General features: G+C 42.5%; 1 protein-coding gene across 1 annotated transcript in view; it reads left to right on the top strand.

Annotated features, from left to right (window-relative positions):
- SLC28A2 (solute carrier family 28 member 2) overlaps positions 1 to 21,823 on the top strand; it is a 42,219-nt gene that overhangs the window by 10,518 nt on the left and 9,878 nt on the right. The window contains exons 5-18 of the mRNA XM_032623102.1: positions 9,591 to 9,682; positions 10,771 to 10,954; positions 13,114 to 13,255; positions 13,890 to 14,003; positions 14,351 to 14,428; positions 14,883 to 14,963; positions 15,404 to 15,484; positions 16,860 to 16,985; positions 17,068 to 17,198; positions 17,629 to 17,797; positions 17,972 to 18,169; positions 18,756 to 18,837; positions 20,895 to 20,993; positions 21,160 to 21,271. Of these exons, the coding sequence (XP_032478993.1) occupies positions 9,591 to 9,682; positions 10,771 to 10,954; positions 13,114 to 13,255; positions 13,890 to 14,003; positions 14,351 to 14,428; positions 14,883 to 14,963; positions 15,404 to 15,484; positions 16,860 to 16,985; positions 17,068 to 17,198; positions 17,629 to 17,797; positions 17,972 to 18,169; positions 18,756 to 18,837; positions 20,895 to 20,993; positions 21,160 to 21,271 (1,689 nt within the window). The remainder of the gene's footprint in view (positions 1 to 9,590; positions 9,683 to 10,770; positions 10,955 to 13,113; positions 13,256 to 13,889; positions 14,004 to 14,350; positions 14,429 to 14,882; positions 14,964 to 15,403; positions 15,485 to 16,859; positions 16,986 to 17,067; positions 17,199 to 17,628; positions 17,798 to 17,971; positions 18,170 to 18,755; positions 18,838 to 20,894; positions 20,994 to 21,159; positions 21,272 to 21,823) is intronic.

The following is a 21,823-nucleotide window of genomic DNA, read 5'->3' as shown; positions in this document are numbered from 1 at the left end:
AACAGTGAGAGGCCCGCGTACCGCAGAAAAAAAAAAAAAAAAAAAAAATAGCAGGATGTCCTTTTTTCTCATGGCTGAATAATATTCCATTGCATATATATATATACCACATCTTCTTTACATATTTATCCATTGATGGGCACTTAGATTGTTTCCATATCTTGGCTATTGTGAATAATGCAGTAAACATGGGAGTGCATATATCTCTTTGATACCCTGTTTTCTTTTCCTTTTGGCATATACCAGAAGTGGAAATACTGGGTCATATGGTAGATCTATTTTTAATTTTTTGAGGAAACACCATATTGTTTTCTATAGTGGTTGAACCAATTTATATTCCCACCAACAGTATATAAGTGTTTCCTTTTCGCCATATCCTGGCCTACACTTGTTATCTCTTGTCTCTTGATGATAGCTATTCAAACAGATGTGAGTTGATATCTCATTGTGGTTTTGGTTTTTATTTCCCTAATGATTAGTGATGTTGAGCATCTTTTCATGTACTCATTAGCCATTTGGATATCTTCTTTGGAAAAAATGTCTTTTCAGTTCCTCTGTCCATTTTTATTTTATTTAATTTTATCTATTTATTATTATTATTTTTTTGTGGTACATGGGCCTCTCACTATTGTGGCCTCTCCCGTTGCAGAGCACAGGCTCCAGACGTGCAGGCTCAGCAGCCATGGCTCATGGGCCCAGCTGCTCCGCAGCATGTGGGATCTTCCCGGACCGGGGCACGAACCCGTGTCCCCTGCATCAGCAGGCGGACTCTCAACCACTGCGCCACCAGGGAAGCCCCCTCTGTCCATTTTTAAATTGTATCTTTTGTTGTCATTGTTGTTATTAAGTTTTATGAGTTCTTTATATATTATGGATATTAACTCCTTATCCAGTATATGGTTTGCAAAAATTTTCTACCATTACATAGGTTGCCTTTTATTTCATTAATTGTTTCTTTTGTTGTACAGAAGCTTTTAAGTTTTTTAAAATAATTAATTAATTAATTATTTTATTTTTGGCTGCACTGTGTCTCTGTTGCTGTGCGCGGGCTAGTTGTGGTGAGCGGGGGCTACTCTTCGTTGGGGTACGCGGGCTTCTCATTGCAGTGGCTTCTCTTGTTGCGGAGCACAGGCTCTAGGTGCACAGGCTTCAGTAGTTGTGGCATGTGGGCTCACTAGTTGTGGCTCGCGGGCTCTAGAGCGCAGGCTCAGTAGTTGTGGCGCACAGGCTTAGTTGCTCTGTGGCATGTGGGATTTTCCCAGACCAGGGCTGGAACCCATGTCCCCTGCATTGACAGGCAGATTCTTAACCACTGCGCCACCAGGAAAGTCCCGCTTTTAGGTTTGATGTAGTCTCACTTGTTGACTTTTGCTTTTGTTGTTTCTTCTTTCAGTTTCCTAGCCATAAGAGTATTGCCAAGACCAATGTCAAGGAGCTTCCTCCCTGTGTTTTCTTCTAGGAGTTTTATGGTATCAGGTCTTATGTTTAAGTTTTTGATTCATTTTGAGTTAATTTTTGTGATTGGTATAAAATAGGGGTCCAGTTTCATTGTTCTTTATGTGTTTATCCAGTTTTCCCAACACCATTTGTTTAAAGAGACTATCTTTTCCCCACTGGGTGTTCTTGGCTCCCTTGTCAAATATTACCTGACTGTATATGTGGGACTTTAAGTCTGGGCTGTCTATTCTATTCCATTGGTCTATGTGTCTTTTTATGCCTGTACCATACTGTTTTTATTACTATAGCTTTGTAGTATAGTTTGAAATCAGGACATTTGATACCTCTGGATTTGTTCTTTTTCTTCAGGATTGCTTCAGCTATTTGAGGTCTTTTGTGATTCCATACAAATTTTTGGATTGTTTTTTTCTATTTCTGCGAAGAATGCCATTGGAGCTTTGCTGGGGATTGTATTGAATCTATAGATGGCTTTGGGTTGTATGGACATTTTAACAATATTAATTTTTCTGATGCATAAACACAGGTGTCTTCCTTTTTTTTAAAAAATGCCTTTCCTCTTTAATACCCTTTCCTCTTTTTATGCCTTCTTTCAGATTAATTGAAAAAAAATTTTTTTTGGCTGTGCCGCACAGCTTGCAGGATCTCAGTTCCCCAACCAGGAATTGAACCCGGGCTCTTGGCAGTAAAAGCATGGAGTCCTAACCACTGGACCACCAGGGAACTCCCTGAATATTTTTAAATGATTCCATTTTACCTCCTTTATTGGCTTATTAGGTATAACCCTTTGTTTTGCTATATTAGTGGTTGGTTTAGAGTTTTTAGTATATATTTTCTTTCTCTCTCTCTCTCTCTCTCTTTCCTTCCTTCCTTCCTTCTTTCTTTCTTTCCTATGTGGTATGTGGGATCTTAGTTCCCTCACCAGGGATGGAACTGGTGCCCCATGCAGTGGAAACATGGAGTCTTAACCACTGGAGCACCAGGCAAGTCCCCTGTAGTGTATATTTTCAACTTATCAAGTCTACCTTCAAGTGATATTATACCCCTTGGCATATAGTATAAGAAACTTATAATAGTATACTTCTGTATGTCCTCTTCCAGCCTTTATATTACTCTTGTTTATGTTTATATATTTTAGTTTCACATATGTTATAAACCCCATACTACAATATTATTATTTTTGTTTAAACATTAAGTTATCTTCCCATATGTTCCAACTTAAATATACCTGCACCTGCATGAATCCTTATCTTTTCCCCTCCTTATCAGAAGGCCTACTCTCCCTGAGTTTGAAGCCAACCTCTTTATCCATCTTCTTAATGCCACCCTTCTCTATCCCCTTCAACAGGGCCTCTTTCCCCTACCTCTTCAATTATTCCTTCCCTCAATCTATAAATATACTCAAGTTTCTTTCCTCAAAAATCAACCTTATCTCAAACTTGTGATATCCTTTTCCTTCATGGCCAAGTTTCTTGGAAACGTGGGATTTCCTTGCTATTTCCATTTTTCTCACCTCCCCATTCAATTTTCAGCCCAGTACAATCTAGTTTTCACCATCACTGCTCTGCTGAAAATCTTTTACTCAAGTGAGCAATGAAAACGTACATACCAAGTCCAATGTACACACACTTTCACTGGGCATCTGCAGCATGACTTCTGACCCTTTCTTTCTGGAAACTCATTTATTGATTTTAATGGCGCTATCCCCTCCTCATTCTTCTACCTCTCTGGATGTTCTTTCTTGTCTGTTGTTTTCCAGAGCCTGTCATTTGTCTTCTGTTCTCACTCCTACACTTAATGTCTTGATTCCTAAAGCCACATCTGAAGCCTGAATCTTTGTTCTAAGCTTCTGACCTATATACCTAACCACTTACCAAACACCTTCATCTAGGTGTTTCATATACACTTCAAATTAAACATTAAAACCAAGTTTCTGTCAGCATAGGTTTGATACTTTTCTACTCAGTCAGGCCCTAGTCAGGCTGGGCTCTCGGCACACAAAGATAAACTCACATTTCCTCCTCAGGTCTGTTCCTCCTCCTGTCTTTTGTATTTTGGTTTATGTTATCACCCTGACTGAGTCACTTAGGGAAGGAACCTCATTTGTCATCCCAGTTTCCCTCCCGTTGATGTTGATCCTCTTTCTCAAACACCTATGCCTTTGTTACAAAGTTTTAAAAGAAGAGATTTTTTAAATCTTTTAAAGTGGAAATGGAAAATAATTTAAAATAATTCAATGCCTTAATGAAAAGCTGATTAATGAATTAAAGTGGCCTAATGGAGATCATTCTGGAAAACAATTTATTGAGGAAAATTCAGCAAGGTTCATATAATTCTGAATAAAATGTTTATAATAAAAACATGAATTTCCTAATGAATTAAGAGATCCTGGCAGGGCTTCCCTAGTGGCGCAGTGGTTGAGAGTCTGCCTGCCGATGCAGGGGACACGGGTTCATGCCCTGGTCTGGGAAGATCCCACATGCCGCGGAGCGGCTGGGCCCGTGAGCCATGGCCGCTGAGCCTGCGCATCCGGAGCCTGTGCTCCACAACGGGAGAGGCCACAACAGTGAGAGGCCCGCATGCCGCAAAAAAAAAAAAAAAAAAAAAAAAAAGAGATCCTGGCAACAGTCGTCAATGCTAACATCTCAAAAATAGAGACAGCCTGTGCCTCCTGATAAAAGCACGCAACGTCTCTGACACAGTCCTGCACACCTGCCTCCCCTGCTGAAAATGGAATCTGATCAGGTCTCTAACTCTGCCTACAATTTATAGGAAATACAGGGGGAAGGAGTAACAGGTTCAATTGTACTGCAGGGATGCAATCATCAAAATGCAGCCTGGGGGAACCTACAGAACAAACAACCTACTTTTCTCAACAAAAAAAAGATGGCAGGACATTCAGATGGAAAGACACTTGAAAGAAGCTTCGTCCAACTGCAACATATGGACCTTAAAAAGATCCAGATTCAAAACCCAAACTGTAAGAACAAAACTAACAAAGGACACTTATGAGAAAATCAGGGAACTCTGAACTCTGACTAGATAACTGATATTAAGGAATTAGTGTCATACTGTGATTAAATTGAAAATTAACAAACAAACAAACAAACACCTATGCCATTCACCTCCTATGAGTCCTCCCCTGCACCTTCAGTTACTTCCATACTGGCCCCTAGCCCATCCCTCACCACCCGCCTCCAGAGTGATCTTTCTAAAAAATACATATATACTTATGTTATTATCTTGCTTAAATTCTTCAATGGGTCTCTGCTTTCTACAAGATAAAACTGAAATTCCTAAGCATGATATATAGTCTAAATGACCTGACTTCTGTCTTCTTTGCAAGCTTTCTTCCCACCATCCATCCACATGCTCCCTGCTTCTCAGTGACAGTAAATCATACTGTTGTTTCTTTTTTTTTTTTTTAAAGAAGATGTTGGGGGTAGGAGTTTATTAATTAATTAATTTATTTTTGCTGTGTTGGGTCTTCGTTTCTGTGCGAGGGCTTTCTCTAGTTGCGGCAAGCGGGGGCCACTCTTCATCGCGGTGCGCGGGCCTCTCATTATCGCGGCCTCTCTTGTTGCGGAGCGCAGGCTCCAGACGCGCAGGCTCAGCAGTTGTGGCTCACGGGCCCAGTTGCTCCGCGGCATGTGGGATCCTCCCAGACCAGGGCTCGAACCCGTGTCCCCTGCATTAGCAGGCAGACTCTCAACCACTGCACCACCAGGGAAGCCCCATACTCTTCTTTCAAAATGCTTGGCTCACTCAAGTATGCTTTTCCTCCTCTAGAGGTAGCCCAGCCCTCTCTTCTAACTCCCTGAAACACATCCCCTTGGCAAGCACCTTCCCCTTTACCTTTAGGATCAGTTCATCTGTCCTCTTCTTTGTGAAAGCTTCTTTGACATTCACAGGCATGGTTACCTGCTCCTCTCCTCTGCTCTCTTCACAATTATAACTTTGGAATTCTGGAATGTTCCCTCTGGAATTCCAGTCTTTCATGTCTAATTAGAAGCCACATGGAGTAATGGAAAGATCTGGGGTTTAAATCCTAACTTTGCCAGCAGGCTCACTTTCCTTGCCTGTGAATATAATATTAACCTTGTGGTTTTAGGGGAGGATGATTGAGGAGGTCTTGCAGTACCTGGTAAAAAGTGCTTACTAAATAGTATCTGGTTTTTCTTTCCTTTAGAGGCAAGTTTTTGAAAAAGTAGTCCATATATACTCACACTCACTCAATCCCCTGCAATTCCATTTTCATCCAGTCACTCTCCTGTAAATGGCTCTTTCAAACAGAACCAGTCACCTGTTCACAGCCATCTTCTCATTTGCTATGCTACCTGATCTTACACATCACTGAATGTTGTTGACCTCTCCTCCTTTTTTTAAAAAAATTATTATTATTATTTTAAAATTTACTTATTTTTGGCTGCATTGGGTCTTCGTTGCTGCACACAGGCTTTCTCTAGTTATGGCGAGCGGGGGCTACTCTTTGTTGCGGTGCGCGGGCTTCTCATTGTGGTGGCTTCTCTTGCTGCGGAGCATGGGATCTAGGCACGCGGGCTTCAGTAGTTGTGGCACACCGTCTTAGTTGCTCCGCGGCATGTGGGATCTTCCTGGACCAGGGTTCGAACCCGTGTCCCCTTTATTGGCAGGCGGACTCTCAACCACTGCGTTACCAGGGAAGCCCGGGATAAGAGTTCTGGAAGGAAGAAGTTGAGGCTGGGTAGAAGGGCCGGTTGGAAAACCCACTAACTAAGTCCCTCTTGTTTCTGTGGATCTTTGAATCTCTACTTTTAGTGTGAAGAAGATCTGACTTTTTATTGCACATCAAGCAGAGATTTGGGTCCTGTGTGGAGAGAGGGTCCTTTTCCAAGGCAACACATCCATCACAACTCAGCAGTTAAGCACCCGGCTGTGTTCTGGTTTAGGTTCCCTTCTCACTCTACCTGGGCTGATGGTTCTCAGAACTGGTCATCCCCCAGTGCACAGAGCCTCTGACTCCAATGTAGGTTTGCTGGCTTCCATCTGATAGACTTTTCTCTTGCCTTCCCTGGTGTTCCAACTCCTTTTTGCCTTTCCACTTTGATTTATTAATAAGCTTTTTGCTTCTCAATCACCATTCTCCCTTGGACACTTTTTGTAACTGTTCTTGAGCTCCTCTACCACACTATCCAGCAACCCTTGCCCATCCAGTTTTAAACCAGTTTTATACACATCTTTGAATCTGGCAAAGTGGTACCCAGTACAATACCCACTGACCAGTTCTTCTTATGCTATCACCAAATGAAAACTTTGGACACCTTGAAAACATTCTGATCCCTTCTACCTGGAGGTCTTGGCCTTTACTCAGATCGTCATTTGGTACTGGGTTGACTCATTTTCTTTCTTCTAGTTCTTACTTCAAGCCAGGGCAAGCAAGGATTCAGCCAGGGCCCCACTGTCAACAGTCACAGGAGATGGATTTTTTGAAAGCTATCTATGCCTTCCATTCTAACTGCTAAAAGATAGTACCCCAGACCTTGGGAATTTCCATAGCTTTGTCTCCCTTAGTTGGGGGAGTTTCCACAACTTGTGGAAAGGGTCACTGAGAAAATGCATGAACACCCTTGCTGCTAGGCCTGACCTATAGTGACCACTAATGCTGTGTTCAGCTAGCACAACCTATCATCCTTACCCTACTCTTTCCCATGCTGTCACTTGAGGCTGCAGACAGTAAGCATGTAAGTGAGAGCGTTATTATTAGTCCATATCTGGAAAGCCTTCCACATACATACCTGGAGAATTTATGAGGGGGTACAGACATCACAGCAAGTTATGGACAAGATATCAAGTGTCTCCATCTACCAGACAGATTTTTTTTCTCAATTAAGCTTCTGAGTATAACACAGTTACTAACTCTCAAACTGAGCCATTAGGTAAAGAGCTTGGTTGTATTAGCAAGATCCTAGGCCAAGCAGGATGCCAGGACCATGAACACCCATGCACAAACCTCTATGCACCGCTTCTCAGTCGGTTTAAAAGGGTCTGAGAACATATATTCTCTTTTCCTTGGAATGTCCTGTATGATTTTTTTTTAATTTTAATTTTTTAAAGTAGAGGTCCAGTTGTAAATTGATATGCTAGGATCAGGTTGTTCATGGGTTTTGCAGAAATGAGTGCTCTTCACTGACTTCTGGTAGTACCCACTGATCTTTAGTTCCCAGGGAACGGTTGAATGTGGTCATGAGGTAATGGCAGAAATCTTTTCTAGGTGTGTGGTTTATATTTATCCTGGACTAGTGAGTGTCCCCTCTCATTTTGCAATGGCTTTGCTGAACTGGCATATGGTTAGGTATGATTTAAAATCAGCTTCACCTAATAGATCAGTTTGGGTCCTAACAGGAACAGACGGAATACTTAAATTAGGATAATTAGAGAAGGGTTTATTTACAGAGGGGGTTTATTTACGGAGAGACCATTACAGGGGTGTGTGCAAGATGTAGTGGAATCACAAGAAACAATAGTACAAGAACCTGAGGCTAGAAGCAATGAACAGTTACTATTCCTAGGCAAGGGACAAGATATAAGAGAACCCAGAAGGAGAGTTAGATAAAGAAGACTTCAATATGCTGACCTCAGTCTTTTCATCCACTCTGATCTCCTTTTGGATCCTCTTGGTAGACCCCAACTAGATAATCCAGACGGTTATGTAATCCCACTGAGGCAGTCCACATGGGTTAGAATCCCAGGGCACAGAGCAAGATAGAGAGTGGATCTGGAGGGGCAAACCAAAGATATCTGGCACACATGGGAAGTCTAGGATTGAAATTACATTAGTTCCTTGATATACTTTGCAAATGATATTCCAAAGATATTGACATCCTTCAGGTACATTGACACCTCTCAGCAATGGTTTTTACTCACTACTTTCTCTATTAAGCATGGAAAGGTAGCAGAGTTCTTGAGATCCTAAAGCGTTCTCTTGAACTGATAAGTCAGGTGGTGATAAAGAATGTTTTCTCCTATCACCTATATCTGATAATACACACTCTACTCAACTAACACAAAGGGTTGGAGTCCTTGAAGAAAGAAGAAATAAGGAGAAGGAGAGAGGAGTGAAAAGGAAGGCTTTGTATAAAGAAGAGGAGGGAGTGTGCTAGATGGGAGAGGTAGCAATGGAGAAAGAGCCATGGAAATCTGTGAGCTAAGTCTCCAGGGCATTTGGAGCTAGTGGTTGCTCCCAGCCCTGGCTAAGCTGTCCTGCCTCAGCATGATGGGCTTCTTGCTGGGCTCACCTTCTTTGGAGCTTCTAAGAGTTTGGAAATTAGAGCTTTTTGTTCATATGACTTCAGTGTGCTGAGGACATTTAAAAGTGGCAGAGACAGGCGAGCCTGGGACCTGGGTAAGATGCAGCAAAGGAAGATGGTTAAGAGCTCAGATTCTGAAGCCAGACTGCCTGAGTTTACATTCTGTCTATGCTCCTTACAACTTCCATGACCTTGGGAAAGGTACTTCTCTGTTTTCCAGTTTCCACATCTGTAAAATGGGAATGATAATAGTAGCCACCTCAAGAGTTCTTATTAGGAGTCAATGCGTTAGTACTTTTAAACTTCTTAGAAAGAGTTCAGCACATAGAAAGCACTATATAAATGTTTGATAAATTAAACTTGAAAAGTTCTACTTGCTGGGCACCTTCTTTCAGGCCCTCTCACCCAGGGATTCTTGAGGGTGGTAGTGTTTTCCGTCCAGTCTGTCAATTCATATCTGATTGACTGTTCAGGGTTATGGGTTTATGTGATTTTTATTTTCTCTCAGAAGAATAGGCCCTTTTCTGAATCTGGAAGCTGAGCAATCCCTCGTCCCTAGGGAACAGGAAGGAGTAGGTCCCAGTAGTCTCTCCCTGATGTGACCAGTGTTCCCTTCTATGGTAGGAAATTACTGAGGATATTGCTAGTCCAGGTTGGGTAGGAGTGTTCTGACCTGCTGCCCATTGACAAGGTTGACCTGGCCTTTTTGGCATCGCTACACTACCTAACTTCCCCAGGATGAATTTCATTAAGAGAAAACTCTTCCTCAGGCCAGGCAATCTAAGTTCGGGGAATTGATATAAATGGGATGGAATAATTTTTGGTTCTTAACTTTTGGATTCTCATCAGGAGGAACCTACAGCCTTTCACCAGGGCAAGAAGTTTCTGTAAGACACATGCTGCCTTGTTCAAGAAGGTCCTGCTGAGCCTGTTGTGTTTGGGTAAGGTATTGAGGATACACGGAAGTGAGAGACACAGTTGTTTTAGAAATGTGACCTTGTGTCAAGACTATTACTAGATGGAAAGCAAATTTATTCACAAGTTGATCTAAAGAGCTATATGATGTATAGATCGTAATTACTTGTAGGTGAGCTGTAATTTATAGAATTGCACTTCTAGGAATAAGTAAATAAGCTGCACTTCTGAGGATAAGCTATTTTTCAAAATGTACTATTTGATAGACTTAAATATGTCAGAGAATCTGGGCTTGTCTCTTTTTTAGTATCTTGATTAGATGAGGGGCATGGTTCTTGAAGTCTGTGAAAGAAGCCTGTAGTATGTTACTTATTTGCTGGTTTACTGGCAAGATCAATGATATAAAATATTTTTAAAAGATAGCAAACCTCTTGGGAATTCCCTGGCGGTCCAGTGGTTAGGACTCAGTGCTTTCAGTGTTGGGGCCCGGATTCGATTCCCTGATTGGGGAACTAAGATCCTGCAAGCTGTGGGGCATGACCAAAAAAAAAAAAAAATAGATAGCAAACCTTTATTTAAAATATACCGTCAGTGACGTATGGGACTTTGATGTGAATATTAGAGGCAGCTGGGGCAGTGAGAACAAAAATTATATTTTGAGGTGAGTCAGGGGGCCATGGAATGAGAACCATATGGCTGTACCCCCTAGTACTAGCCTTGTTTACTAGAAGAATGGCTCTGCTGAAGAGAAAAGATTAAAATGACTGGGGTTGTAAAGTTTTGAGAAAAGATGACTTTTTAAGAGTATAAAGGTGGGTGCTGATCAAATCCACTTCCAGGGATAGAAAGAGAATATCAAGGGAATGAGATTTTATCAGGGTCAAGTGAAAATATGCAGCATTCAAACTAAGTTGGTTCCTCCTTGGGATACCCCAAGAAAACAGTTAGCCATCTATCCTGGCCTTGAGAATTGCATCTCAGTCTGACAGGGATGGGTGGTAAGGTCACTGGAGGGTTTTACCTGCCTTAAGTCCCAGACATTCATGACTAAATCTTCATTTGGTCCTAAGGGGCTCTGCCTTGCTGGTCCTTACTCTGTACTTTCTCTTTTTAGCTTATGCCGCCTACTTCCTGGCAGCTTGCATCTTGAATTTCCATAGGGCACTGGCCTTGTTCGTCCTCACCTGTTTGGTGCTTTTAGTCCTGGTTCACCGCTTTCTGAAGAGGTTCCTTGGTGAAAAATTAACGAGATGTCTGAAGCCCTTTGAAAACTCCTGCCTGAAGCTTTGGATGAAACGGTAAGATAAGAATCTCAATATCCCTCATCCCACAACTTGTCTTAAACCCCAATCCATTACCCTTTTCCTCCTTTGACGGTTCCTGGGCTGTCTCTCAGACCCTCCCCTATACTTTACAAAACCAAGGCTCATACGGTATTTGTTTTTCTCTTTCTGACTTACTTCACTGTGTATGACAGACTCTAGGTCCATCCACCTCACTACAAATAACTCAATTTCATTTCCTTTTATGGCTGGGTAATATTCCATTGTATATATGTGCCACATCTTCTTTATCCATTCATCTGTTGATGGACACTTAGGTTGCTTCCATGTCCTGGCTATTGTAAATAGAGTTGGAATCTAAAAAAAACAAAAACAAACAAAAAACCTAGGGGCAAGATGGGAATAAAGATGCAGACCTACTAGAGAATGGACTTGAGGACACGGGGAGGGGGAAGGGTAAGCTGGGACAAAGTGAGAGAGTGGCATGGACATATATACACTACCAAATATAAAATAGATAGCTAGTGGGAAGCAGCTGCATAGCACAGGAAGATCAGCTCGGTGCTCTGTGACCACCTAGAGGGGTGGGATAGGGAGGGTGGGAGGGAGGGAGACGCAAGAGGGAAGAGATATGTATATGTATAGCTGATTCACTTTGTTATAAAGCAGAAACTAACACACCATTGTAAAGAAATTATACTCCAATAAAGATGTTTAAAAAAAGACAAAAAAAACCAAGGCTCAGCGAGCAAATAGGAACAGGCCTCTGAACACTGAACTTAATCCAGTTTCTTATAGCCTCATGTCTCAATATTGCTAGGGGGCAGGAGGGGTTCCATTTCAGAGAAGAGTTTCAGTCTGTTTATTGTCAGGGCTGGTATCAGAAATGAGAAAAACCATACTCCTCTTCAATGAAGAAATCAAGGCAAAGAGGCTTATAGCAGCATTAAACTATCAAATTGATTTGGTGGTCATGTGTTTCTCCCTTAGTTCCCGGATACTTTTTGTGCTTTTTTTCCCTCTAGTCCTCCAGACTTCCTGCACCAACTGGTGTCTTATAATTCCCTAGAGTTTAAGGAGCAAACTCACTGTTCAGTGTATACTGAGCTGGATGCTACAGCAGCCGCACCTCATCTAACTAACTGTGGCATGCACGTGTCCTTTGATCACACGCCTGGGGTGAGAGGATAACTTTCAGACGCTCTATATGTTCCACTTTTATGCCTTTTGTCCAATGGATGCACAGAAAATAGCTGTTCAGGATGTTTGCAACAGTGATCATTTGGAGAAACACACCAGACTACAGCCTAAATTTTGGATCATTGATTTATTTGACACTGGAGGGATAGAGCGAAAGGACTTTCTTCATTAACAGGATGGATTCGGGAAGCCAGATTTATTTATTTATTATGTTACTTTATTTTTTTTATTTTATTTTTAAATTTTTTATGCAGCACGTTCTTATTAGTTATCCATGGAAGACAGATTTAATTCACTTTGAGTTCACAGTGAGAACAGCTCCAAAATTCAACCCTGACCTGTAATCCCTTCTGTCGTCGTCATCGTTGTTCCTATGGCATCTCAACGGACAATGTACTCTTTTTGTTTTCTTTTCTTTTCATATGTGATTCACCTTCTAATTCTTTTCCTTTGAACTGAAATGACTCCAACACTCAGACATGAGGAGACTAGTTTATGTATTGATCAAGCATGTTTGTTTGGTACATCAAGGGACCATAGGGCATTAAGTAGTTGATTTGTGGCTTAGCCTTTACTCTTGCCCTTGGAGTGGTTGGAAAGTGGGTGGAGATCCATGGGAGGACTTTTCCTCCTTCTTTTTTAAATATTTTGGTTATGCATTAGAACATTCTTAAAGAATAAGTCTTTATATCACATCTTACTGATATGATAACTTGAAGAAAAGGAGGTCATGAGATGTATGTCCTCAGATTGGACTCTTTCAGCTTCATTCTGTGAGTAAAAGAGTTGAGGGGAGGGGAGAGGTGTTAACTGGGAAACCACCAGATGAATGATTCTAAAGATATGTCTCTGTGTCTAATCTATTGGGTTGTTTCATTTATCCTTGTGGTGAATTTCTATTTTTTAGAGGTAAAGTTAATGATTTCTTATTCACTCACTGATTTGATGACATGGTCTTGAAATTCCCTCTCTAGTGTGTTCGCGGGAGTCTCCTTGGTTGGCCTTATCCTGTGGCTGGCTCTAGACACAGCCCAAAGGCCAGAGCAGCTGATCTCCTTCGCAGGAATCTGCATGTTCACCCTCATCCTCTTTGCCTGCTCCAAACACCACAGTGCAGTGAGTTTTGGGTATTGCAGGGTGGGCATAGTAATACCTAGCTAGCCAAGGACCATGTGTCACTAATTACAAAGTGCATGAGCCAAGTATTTATTACAAAGGCATAGAACTAAGTTCTTAACAATCTCTGGAATTGGCCCCTTTGACAATTTTGCCCCTAAGTGAAGTTTAAAGTTCTCACAGGCCCTAGACCATTTATTTTCAAACTGTAGGTTGTGATCCGTTAGTGAGCCTTGATAGCAATTTTGTGGATCCAGACCAGTGTTAAAGAAAAAACAAACAAAACAAAAAATAAAGAAGGAAAGAAAGGAAATAGAATACAATAGAGAATGAGCTTGCATTGCACATAGTAATATTAAAGTAGTGGTTTATAATGCTTTTATATGTATGTGTGCGTGTGTCTGTGTGTGAGGTCTAACCTGTAGGCATAGTTTTGAAAACCACATAGACGTATATGGCTCTTTATATACTACTGCCCTATATCCCCCTGCTCCCTGTTCCATCTTACCCCAGATTTACTGTTAACATGCTAAGGTGGTTCCAGAGTACACGTACCCATGTTTAAAACCCCAGCCAGGTAATGAACAAGTCGGGTTTAGAGCTCACATTAGAATAACGTTCTTATTGGTCCCAGGTGTCCTGGAGTTCAGTGCTTTGGGGCCTAGGTCTTCAGTTTGTCTTTGGGATCTTGGTCATCAGAGCTGATCCTGGATTTAATGCATTTCAATGGCTGGGAAACCAGATTCAGGTATGAGAAATTGAATATGAGAGCTCTTTTAGAACCCTAGAGAAAGGAGACTGGGGGAAAGCATGAGGAGATCAGGCTGTGTCTTGTTAGTGATGGTGGTGGGTGATCTGGTGGGAAAGGAGAGAGTATACTGGGGTACAACTATGCATACAAATAAAGAGAACGGAACAGCTGAGTCCTCTGTCATTCAATGAGTAGCTCATAGTGACTTAGGCCGCTTCCCATGCTGTCAAAGGGAGGCCAACCTCAGTAGCAGCACTAGGTCCTCATCATACATGAGGCTGATCCTATCTTCCCTGTGTCCTTTCTGGCTTCACTCTTGTTCTCTCTCTCTATTTTTCTTTCAGATTTTTCTCAACTATACTGTGGCTGGCTCCAGTTTTGTTTTTGGGGATATGCTGGTCAAGGATATCTTCGCTTTTCAGGTCACATGTTTCATGAGCAAGAATGAGGGTCAGTGGCAGTGAGGGTGAGGGGGATAAAGCGAGATGACGAAGATGTGTATCCAAGATATCAGCCAGTCTATATACCAGTTTGACCGTAAGAAGAGGATTTGATCTTATCCATATAGGAAGCAGCATTAATCTCTTGCCCTTTGATCATTGTCATACTGAAATTGGAATGAAATAGGGGTGGGAGAAGAAGGCTCAGAAAACATCTCCTTGTGGCTTAGTATTGACGGCATAATAGATTTGCAATACATTTAAAATTTATTCCTAGACTAGCTTGTGTTTAAATATCCAGAGTATCTATTACTGTATCAGCTGTGCTTGGGATGCTAAGAACTTAACTTAGAGACCTGAAACACAGTCTCCGTATGGCACACAGTTGCACATTCAGTGTAGTATCTCACTGGTTGCCCCATCATTCTCATTATAGGCCTTACCGATCATCCTTTTCTTTGGATGTGTGATGTCCATTCTTTACTACCTGGGCTTTGTGCAGTGGGTAGTTCAGAAGGTGAGTCATTCTCCTGCACAGTCAGGAGGTGGGGCTTTGTCTTGTGATCTATCAAGAGGTATGAAGATGGCACTTACTTTGGGAAAAAATGATCATATGTCAGATCTAGAGCATTAGAACGAGTGTGAAAAGCAAACTCTTTCAAGCGTGCCTGATATCAGGTGGTCAGGACCAGGCCCTAGGCAGGCTGAGGGGCAGAGCAGGGAGAAAAAATGGGCTGAACTGCCATTTCATACTAAGTTTTAATCTACTTTTTCTGGAAGCCAAGAGTCCTGAGTTCTGGTCCAGGCTCTGTTTGTAACTTGGTTTGTGGTCTCGGCCTTGTGCCTCTTCTTCTCTAGGCCTTAGTTTCCTTACCAACATAATGGAGGAGGAGTTTTGATGGATACACCCCAAGATTTCTGCTAATGTTAATGGTTTGGATCTTTGCATCCCTTTAGATTGCCTGGTTTTTGCAAATCACCATGGGCACCACTGCCCCAGAGACCCTGGCTGTGGCAGGAAACATCTTTGTGGGTATGGTAAGCACCCTGAGGCCTTCTGATCTTTTCTCTGGGGAACAGAGAGTATGGCAGAAAACAGTTTGAGAAATGTATGCTTTCCTTTTGAAAAGTCAAATAGATGAAGACTGTATGGGCAGCCAGTCACTCTGATGAAAGAAAACTTGGAACTCAGCTCATTGCTTTCACCTTTCTTACCTAATAATACTTATTTGGGTGTATGTAAGGGGGACATACTTAACCACAGATCCAACTTCTTACGCAGGAATTTAGGGAAATGGCCTGGTCCAAGTCATCCCCTTTCAGGGGCTATGAAAGATGTTTCCTCCATATTCTGGTTTCTTCCTGTGACCTTTGTTTTCCATGATCTCTGAGGAGACAATAGCTTGCCTTGCTCAGGGCTAACACCAAAGCTTGTCCCCGTAATACTTGTTCGATACATTTGTCTGTATGGAGTAAGTGTTCAGTATATGCTACTGACTGATCAACTCAATGTTAGGGACAATGGCTTGTCAAACTGACAAGGAATTAGTATTGAGGTCTTTCTCTCCTAAGACCCCAGGCTGATTAATGGTATTTGACATGTTCTCAGAATACTTCTGTACACTTCTACCATAGCATGCTGCATTTTGCTGGAATTCTCCATAATCAGCTTAGTTTCCTCTGCTAGACTATAAAGTCCTAAGCGTAGGAACTTTGCCTTATTCATAGGAATGTCCCTAGCATATCATATAGCACTAGGCACACAGTTGTCACTCATTCAATAATAAGAATTTCTTAGGTCAATGCTAGATATATTTTACCTAGTTGGGTCTTCATAATTTCATACCATTTTCACAAACATTATTTCTTTTGATTCTTTCATCAACATTGGGCTTCAGTAATCTATTTGCAGTTCATTTAATGAGTACCGTTTAAGCAATGAATGTGTACTCAGTAAGTACACTATACTAAATTCATTCACTAAGTATATAGTTTTTATTTGTTTGTTTGGGCCGCGCCACGTGGCTTGTGGGATCCTAGTTCCCCAACCAAGGACCGAATCCCGGACCTTGGCAGTGAAAGTGCGGAGTCCCAACAACTGGACCACCAGGGAATTCCCGAGTATATAGTTTAGACATTGAGAACATAAAAAAGAAATATACTGTTTGTCTTCTATAGCATTCTAAATTTTAAATAGATGAGACAAACTGATATGAAAACACATGAGAAGAGTGCTAGCCAGGATATGATTAGGTGCCAGAGGGGGTGAGCCAGACACTGGGAGAGCCTAAGAGCAGAGCTTAGTTTTGGAAGAGCACCCACACTGGAGGGATGTGTGTCTGGAGCTGGGGCGGGCACTCTGGGATGGGGAGCTGTACCTTCTTGAATCTGACTCTCTTCTCCTTTTTTATAGACAGAGGCACCTCTGCTCATCCGGCCATACCTTGTAGACATGACACTTTCAGAAGTCCATGCAGTGATGACTGGAGGGTTTGCCACCATCTCAGGCACTGTCTTGGGAGCCTTCATATCCTTTGGGGTAAGCATAGTCTGTTTGATCACTCCTGGGTGAGCCCAACTCTGGGTTCTGTAGATGCTCATTCCTAAGTCTGGCCTTACAGATTGACGCGTCATCCTTGATTTCTGCCTCTGTGATGGCTGCCCCTTCTGCTCTTGCTTTGTCAAAGCTGGTATATCCAGAAGTGGAGGAGTCCAAGTTCAAGAATAAGGAGGGGGTAAAATTGCCCCGTGGGTGAGTCCAATGAGGCATATAATTGGGAGATGGTGAGGTCAGGTGTAGAGTCAAGAGTGGTGCTATGGTGGTAGCGGCTTCAAGTCTCCTGGAGAAGGAATAATATGATTCCATATCTCCTCTTGTCTACCTCTGCCTTTAGCTAATCATGTTGATTTTTTTCTTTTGTTTAACCCTCCCACCTGCCTCTCTCTTCTGCATGCCATTATCCTCTGTCCTTTGTGTCAGTACCATTTCATGGCGATTAAATCTGATTCTGCTTCAGTGTTATTTCCACAAAAAGGGTCACTAGGAACCCCCATCATCTCTCAAGTTGTTCTTGCACTCTCCTGTTGCACTCCTGCACTGCTGGGACACTGGGACAGCTCTTCTCTGAGGAGCCGAGATTACTCTAGACACTGTATTCTTCCCCTATGCCCAATGACCACAGGAAGGAGAAGAATGTTCTGGAAGCTGCCAGCAATGGAGCCACAGATGCCATAGGCCTTGCTGCTAACGTAGCAGCCAACCTGATTGCTTTTTTGGCCGTGTTGGCCTTCATCAATGCTGCCCTCTCCTGGCTAGGGGAACTGGTAGACATACAGGGACTCACTTTTCAGGTAAAGGATTCCATTTGTTGGGCTGTCCCTCTAGGGTGTGTTTAAGTAGTCCTTGAATTGTGCATGTCCTCCTGACCCACAGTGCACTGAGGGAGCGTGGAGAGGAGAAGGGTGGAGGAGACTGAGTCAAGGCTCTAGAGAAGTCTTTGTCTCCTGACTGTCTCTCTCACCCAGGTCATCTGCTCCTATATCCTAAGGCCCGTGGTTTTCATGATGGGTGTCGAGTGGGCAGACTGTCCGATGGTGGCTGAGATGGTGGGGATCAAGTTCTTCACAAATGAGTTTGTGGCCTATCAGCAACTGTCTCAGTACAAAAACAAACGTCTCTCTGGAGTGGAAGAGTGGATTGGAGGCGAGAAACAGTGGATTTCTGTAAGTGACAATCTAGAAAAGCATAAACAGTCCAGGCAGACAAAAGGTGTTACACTAAAGTTTAACACCCACAGATCCCTTTCCAGGGTCCCAGGCCTGACCACAAAGCAAGAGTAACAGTATGCTTAGCTTCGGTGCCTGAGCTGCCCTGAGGTCTGTGTGCTAGTCCCCTACACTCTGACCCAACTTCTCTCTAGAATGTAATTACTGAGCCTTTACAGTTGGGACAGTCCAAGGAGGATACTATTTCTGATAGTCTAAGGTCTCCTTCATTTATAAGTTTAAATTGCTATAAACTGTGCTCCTTTTTTCTCTCCCTCTATCTCTTTTCTCTCAATCATCCTCATTCCTAGACCTCCTAATTCATAGGCTTCAACAAGAAGAGCATTGGGTAAAGAGGTCATGGTGGTTCCATATCATTATCCCTGTAATAACTCATGAAGCGATTATTTTCTGGGCATCCTTTCCATATTCCTTAGAGTAGCACACACAAGATTGGGGGTTCTAAGTACTCTGGAACGTCTATCATGATTATACGACTGCACATATAGGACTGAGTTTACTTATTTATTTTTGTTTTCCCTAGGTGAGAGCCGAAATCATTACAACATTTTCACTCTGTGGATTTGCCAATCTTAGTTCCATAGGAATCACACTGGGAGGCTTGAGTGAGTTAATTCATTTTCCCAGCTACCCAGTATGCCAGCCAGTTCCCAGCATCTGTAGTGGGCACTCCTGGTACTTCAGTATGAGTTGAGACCAGATAGAGAAGCTGATGTGAAATGGGCCTCTCAGGTGAAAGTTAATTTGGAGTTAAGGTAATCATGCTACCTGACTATTCATGAAGCCCAGGCTGGGTTTGCAATCTCAACTTCTGTCATTTTTTTCCCTTTCAAATGGAGGCCCAAAAGACCAATTTTATTTTTATTTTCCCTATGAGGAAGACTATAATGATATTATTTTTACTTTGCCATTAAATGGACATAGTGCATATATAGTAAAGATATTTTGTTTTTTATTCAGTAGTGAAGGTACTTTCTGAAATTGTGCTGCACACCAGTTGACTTCACAGAATTAAGCATTGCACAAGGAATCAAAGGACAAATAAAAGCAGCAGACACATAAGGCAGATAGATAATTAGAGCAAGTGGTGTGAAGTGTTGGATTAAGAGCTACAAGTCACCAGGTGTGGGAGGAGTGAATATGTGAAGCATACATAGATACAATTAGATTGCTGAAAATCTTGCTGAATGGTGATGGCTGGAGGAAATAATATGAGGAAAGTGGAATTGTCCTTGAAGGCAGGGGATTCCAAGAGTTTGGAAGATCCAAGTGAGAAATGAAGTGTAAGAAAAATACAGCTCAGTGTGTCCATTTTTTATGGCACTCATATTCTGGGCTAGAATCATTAAGTTGATTCACTTGGTTGCTGATCGAACAATTTAAAGGTAAAACAATTTCCTTTCAGTTTATCTTTTTCCCTTCTGTTAAACACTTGTCTGTATTCTAATTCTTTTTTTTATAAATGTATTCATTTATTTTATTATTTTTGTTTATTTATTTATTAGTTTTGGCTGTGTTGGGTCTTCGTTGCTGTGCGCGGGCTTTCTCTAGTTGCCGCGAGCAGGGGCTACTCTTCATTGCGGTGCGCGGGCTTCTCACTGTGGTAGCTTCTCTTGTTGCAGAGCACGGGTTCTAGAGTGCGCAAGCTTCAGTAGATGTGGCGTGTGGGCTCAGTAGTTGTGGCTCACGGGCTGTAGAGCGCAGGTTCAGTAGTTGTGGCACATGGGCTTAGTTGCTCCGCGGTGTGTGGGATCTTCCCGGACCAGGGCTTGAACCCGTGTCCCCTGCATTGGCAGGCGGATTCTTAACCACTGCGCCACCAGGGAAGCCCTCTAATTCTTTTTTAAAAAATATTTATTTATTTATTTTTGGCTGTGTTGGGTCTTCGTTGCCGTGCACGGGCTTTCTCTAGTTGCAGTGAGCGGGGGCTACTCTTCGTTGTGGTGCATGGGCTTCTCCTTTTGGTGGCTTCTCTTTGTTGCTGAGCATGGCTCTAGGTGTGCAGGCTTCAGTAGTTGTGGCTTGTGGGCTCTAGAGTGCAGGTTCAGTAGTTGTGGTGCACAGACTTAGTTGCTCCGTGGCATGTGGGATCTTCCCGGACCAGGGCTCGAACCTGTGTCCCCTGCATTGGCAGGCGGATTCTTAACCACTGTGCCCCCAGGAAAGTCCCTGTATTCTAATTCTGATGCCTGATTACAATCTGATTGTGAGCTTGTCATCCAGTAGTGGGATATGCATCATGTGACTAAGGCTTAGGTGAATGTTGCCCTCCTTATTTCTCTGGCTCAAAATAGTCTAATTCTGTCCAGGTTAAGAATGCAGATTTCAACTCGTGAACACCCAAGGCATTTTCACCTGTCTGGAGCAACCCAGGGCTTTGCTTAATTCAGATATATCTTGGGAATGTTCACAGAACCACTAAATAGTTAGGGTCAGACACACAATCCTTGACCTGGGGAATGTCTAAGTTAGTGACCCCTTAGGACTAATGAATGTACACACTTCTTACAGTACCACTGTCCAGCCTCTGGTGGTTGGTGGTAAGAATGCTGTTCATCTGCCGCATTTTGATCCTCAGCATTCTTCTACTGGGGTCTCATGGGGTATATGCCTAATTGCCTCGTGGGGAAGAGATTGAATTATTTTGTTGTGTTGTCCGCAGCATCAATGGTGCCCCACCGGAAGAGTGACTTGTCCAAGGTTGTGGTCAGTGCCCTCTTCACAGGGGCCTGTGTATCCCTTATCAGCGCCTGTGTGGCAGGTAAGTGTCTCAGCTTAGTCTCAGAATATTGTTTTAACTCTCCATCTCACATATGCATAGAAAAGGCACCAAATCTGCAGTGTTCTCAATTTATACCCAAAGAATTAAGAGCCTTAAGGAACATGTGTAAAAGCTTCCCCTTAGCATCTCTGTCTCCTTTACCCAGGAATCCTCTATGTCCCCAGGGGAGCTGAAACTGACTGTGTCTCCTTCCTAAACACAAGTTTCACCAATCGGACCTATGAGACCTATGTGTGCTGCAGAGAGCTCTTTCGGAGGTGAGTGAGCACTGGGATCCCTGCCCCCTCCTCCTCTATGCTCTCCTCCACTCAGGAATCTTCTGGGAGTGGGGAGAAGTAAGGTCTTGAGGGTAATCACATGGATGCTGAATAGAGCGTATAAGAAGGGAGACAGGTATTTGTGGTGGTCTAGATCTCCGTTTTTTTCTCTTATTAGATGCATACTCCCTGTTAGCTCTAGCATGGACAAGTGACAGATTTTACCTGTATTGCTGGGGCACTGAGAAGTGGAGGGTGAGGGGAAGTAAGGGAGGGTGGTTTCCCTGATCAGAAGTGATGTATTTATTGTGATTGGAACATAGATAAGTTGTAGGTGAAGACTTGGCAATGGTCCTAAGTGGCTAAAAACTTACAGCCTTCTTCAGACAGAAATGAAGACTGAGAGAGGATAAACTTGAATTGATAAAATCATGATGTATTCGGATAGTGTAAAAATGAACTTGTTTACCAATTTCTGGGATATTATTAGAATAGTTTTCTGGTTCGGCAAGTAAGGAGCTCAGAAGTCACCACTCCATCGTAACAACAAGA

This window comes from Phocoena sinus, chromosome 2 (assembly GCF_008692025.1).
Source record: "Phocoena sinus isolate mPhoSin1 chromosome 2, mPhoSin1.pri, whole genome shotgun sequence".
NCBI lineage: Eukaryota > Metazoa > Chordata > Mammalia > Artiodactyla > Phocoenidae > Phocoena > Phocoena sinus.
This window is presented reverse-complemented; position numbering and strand designations above follow the sequence as displayed.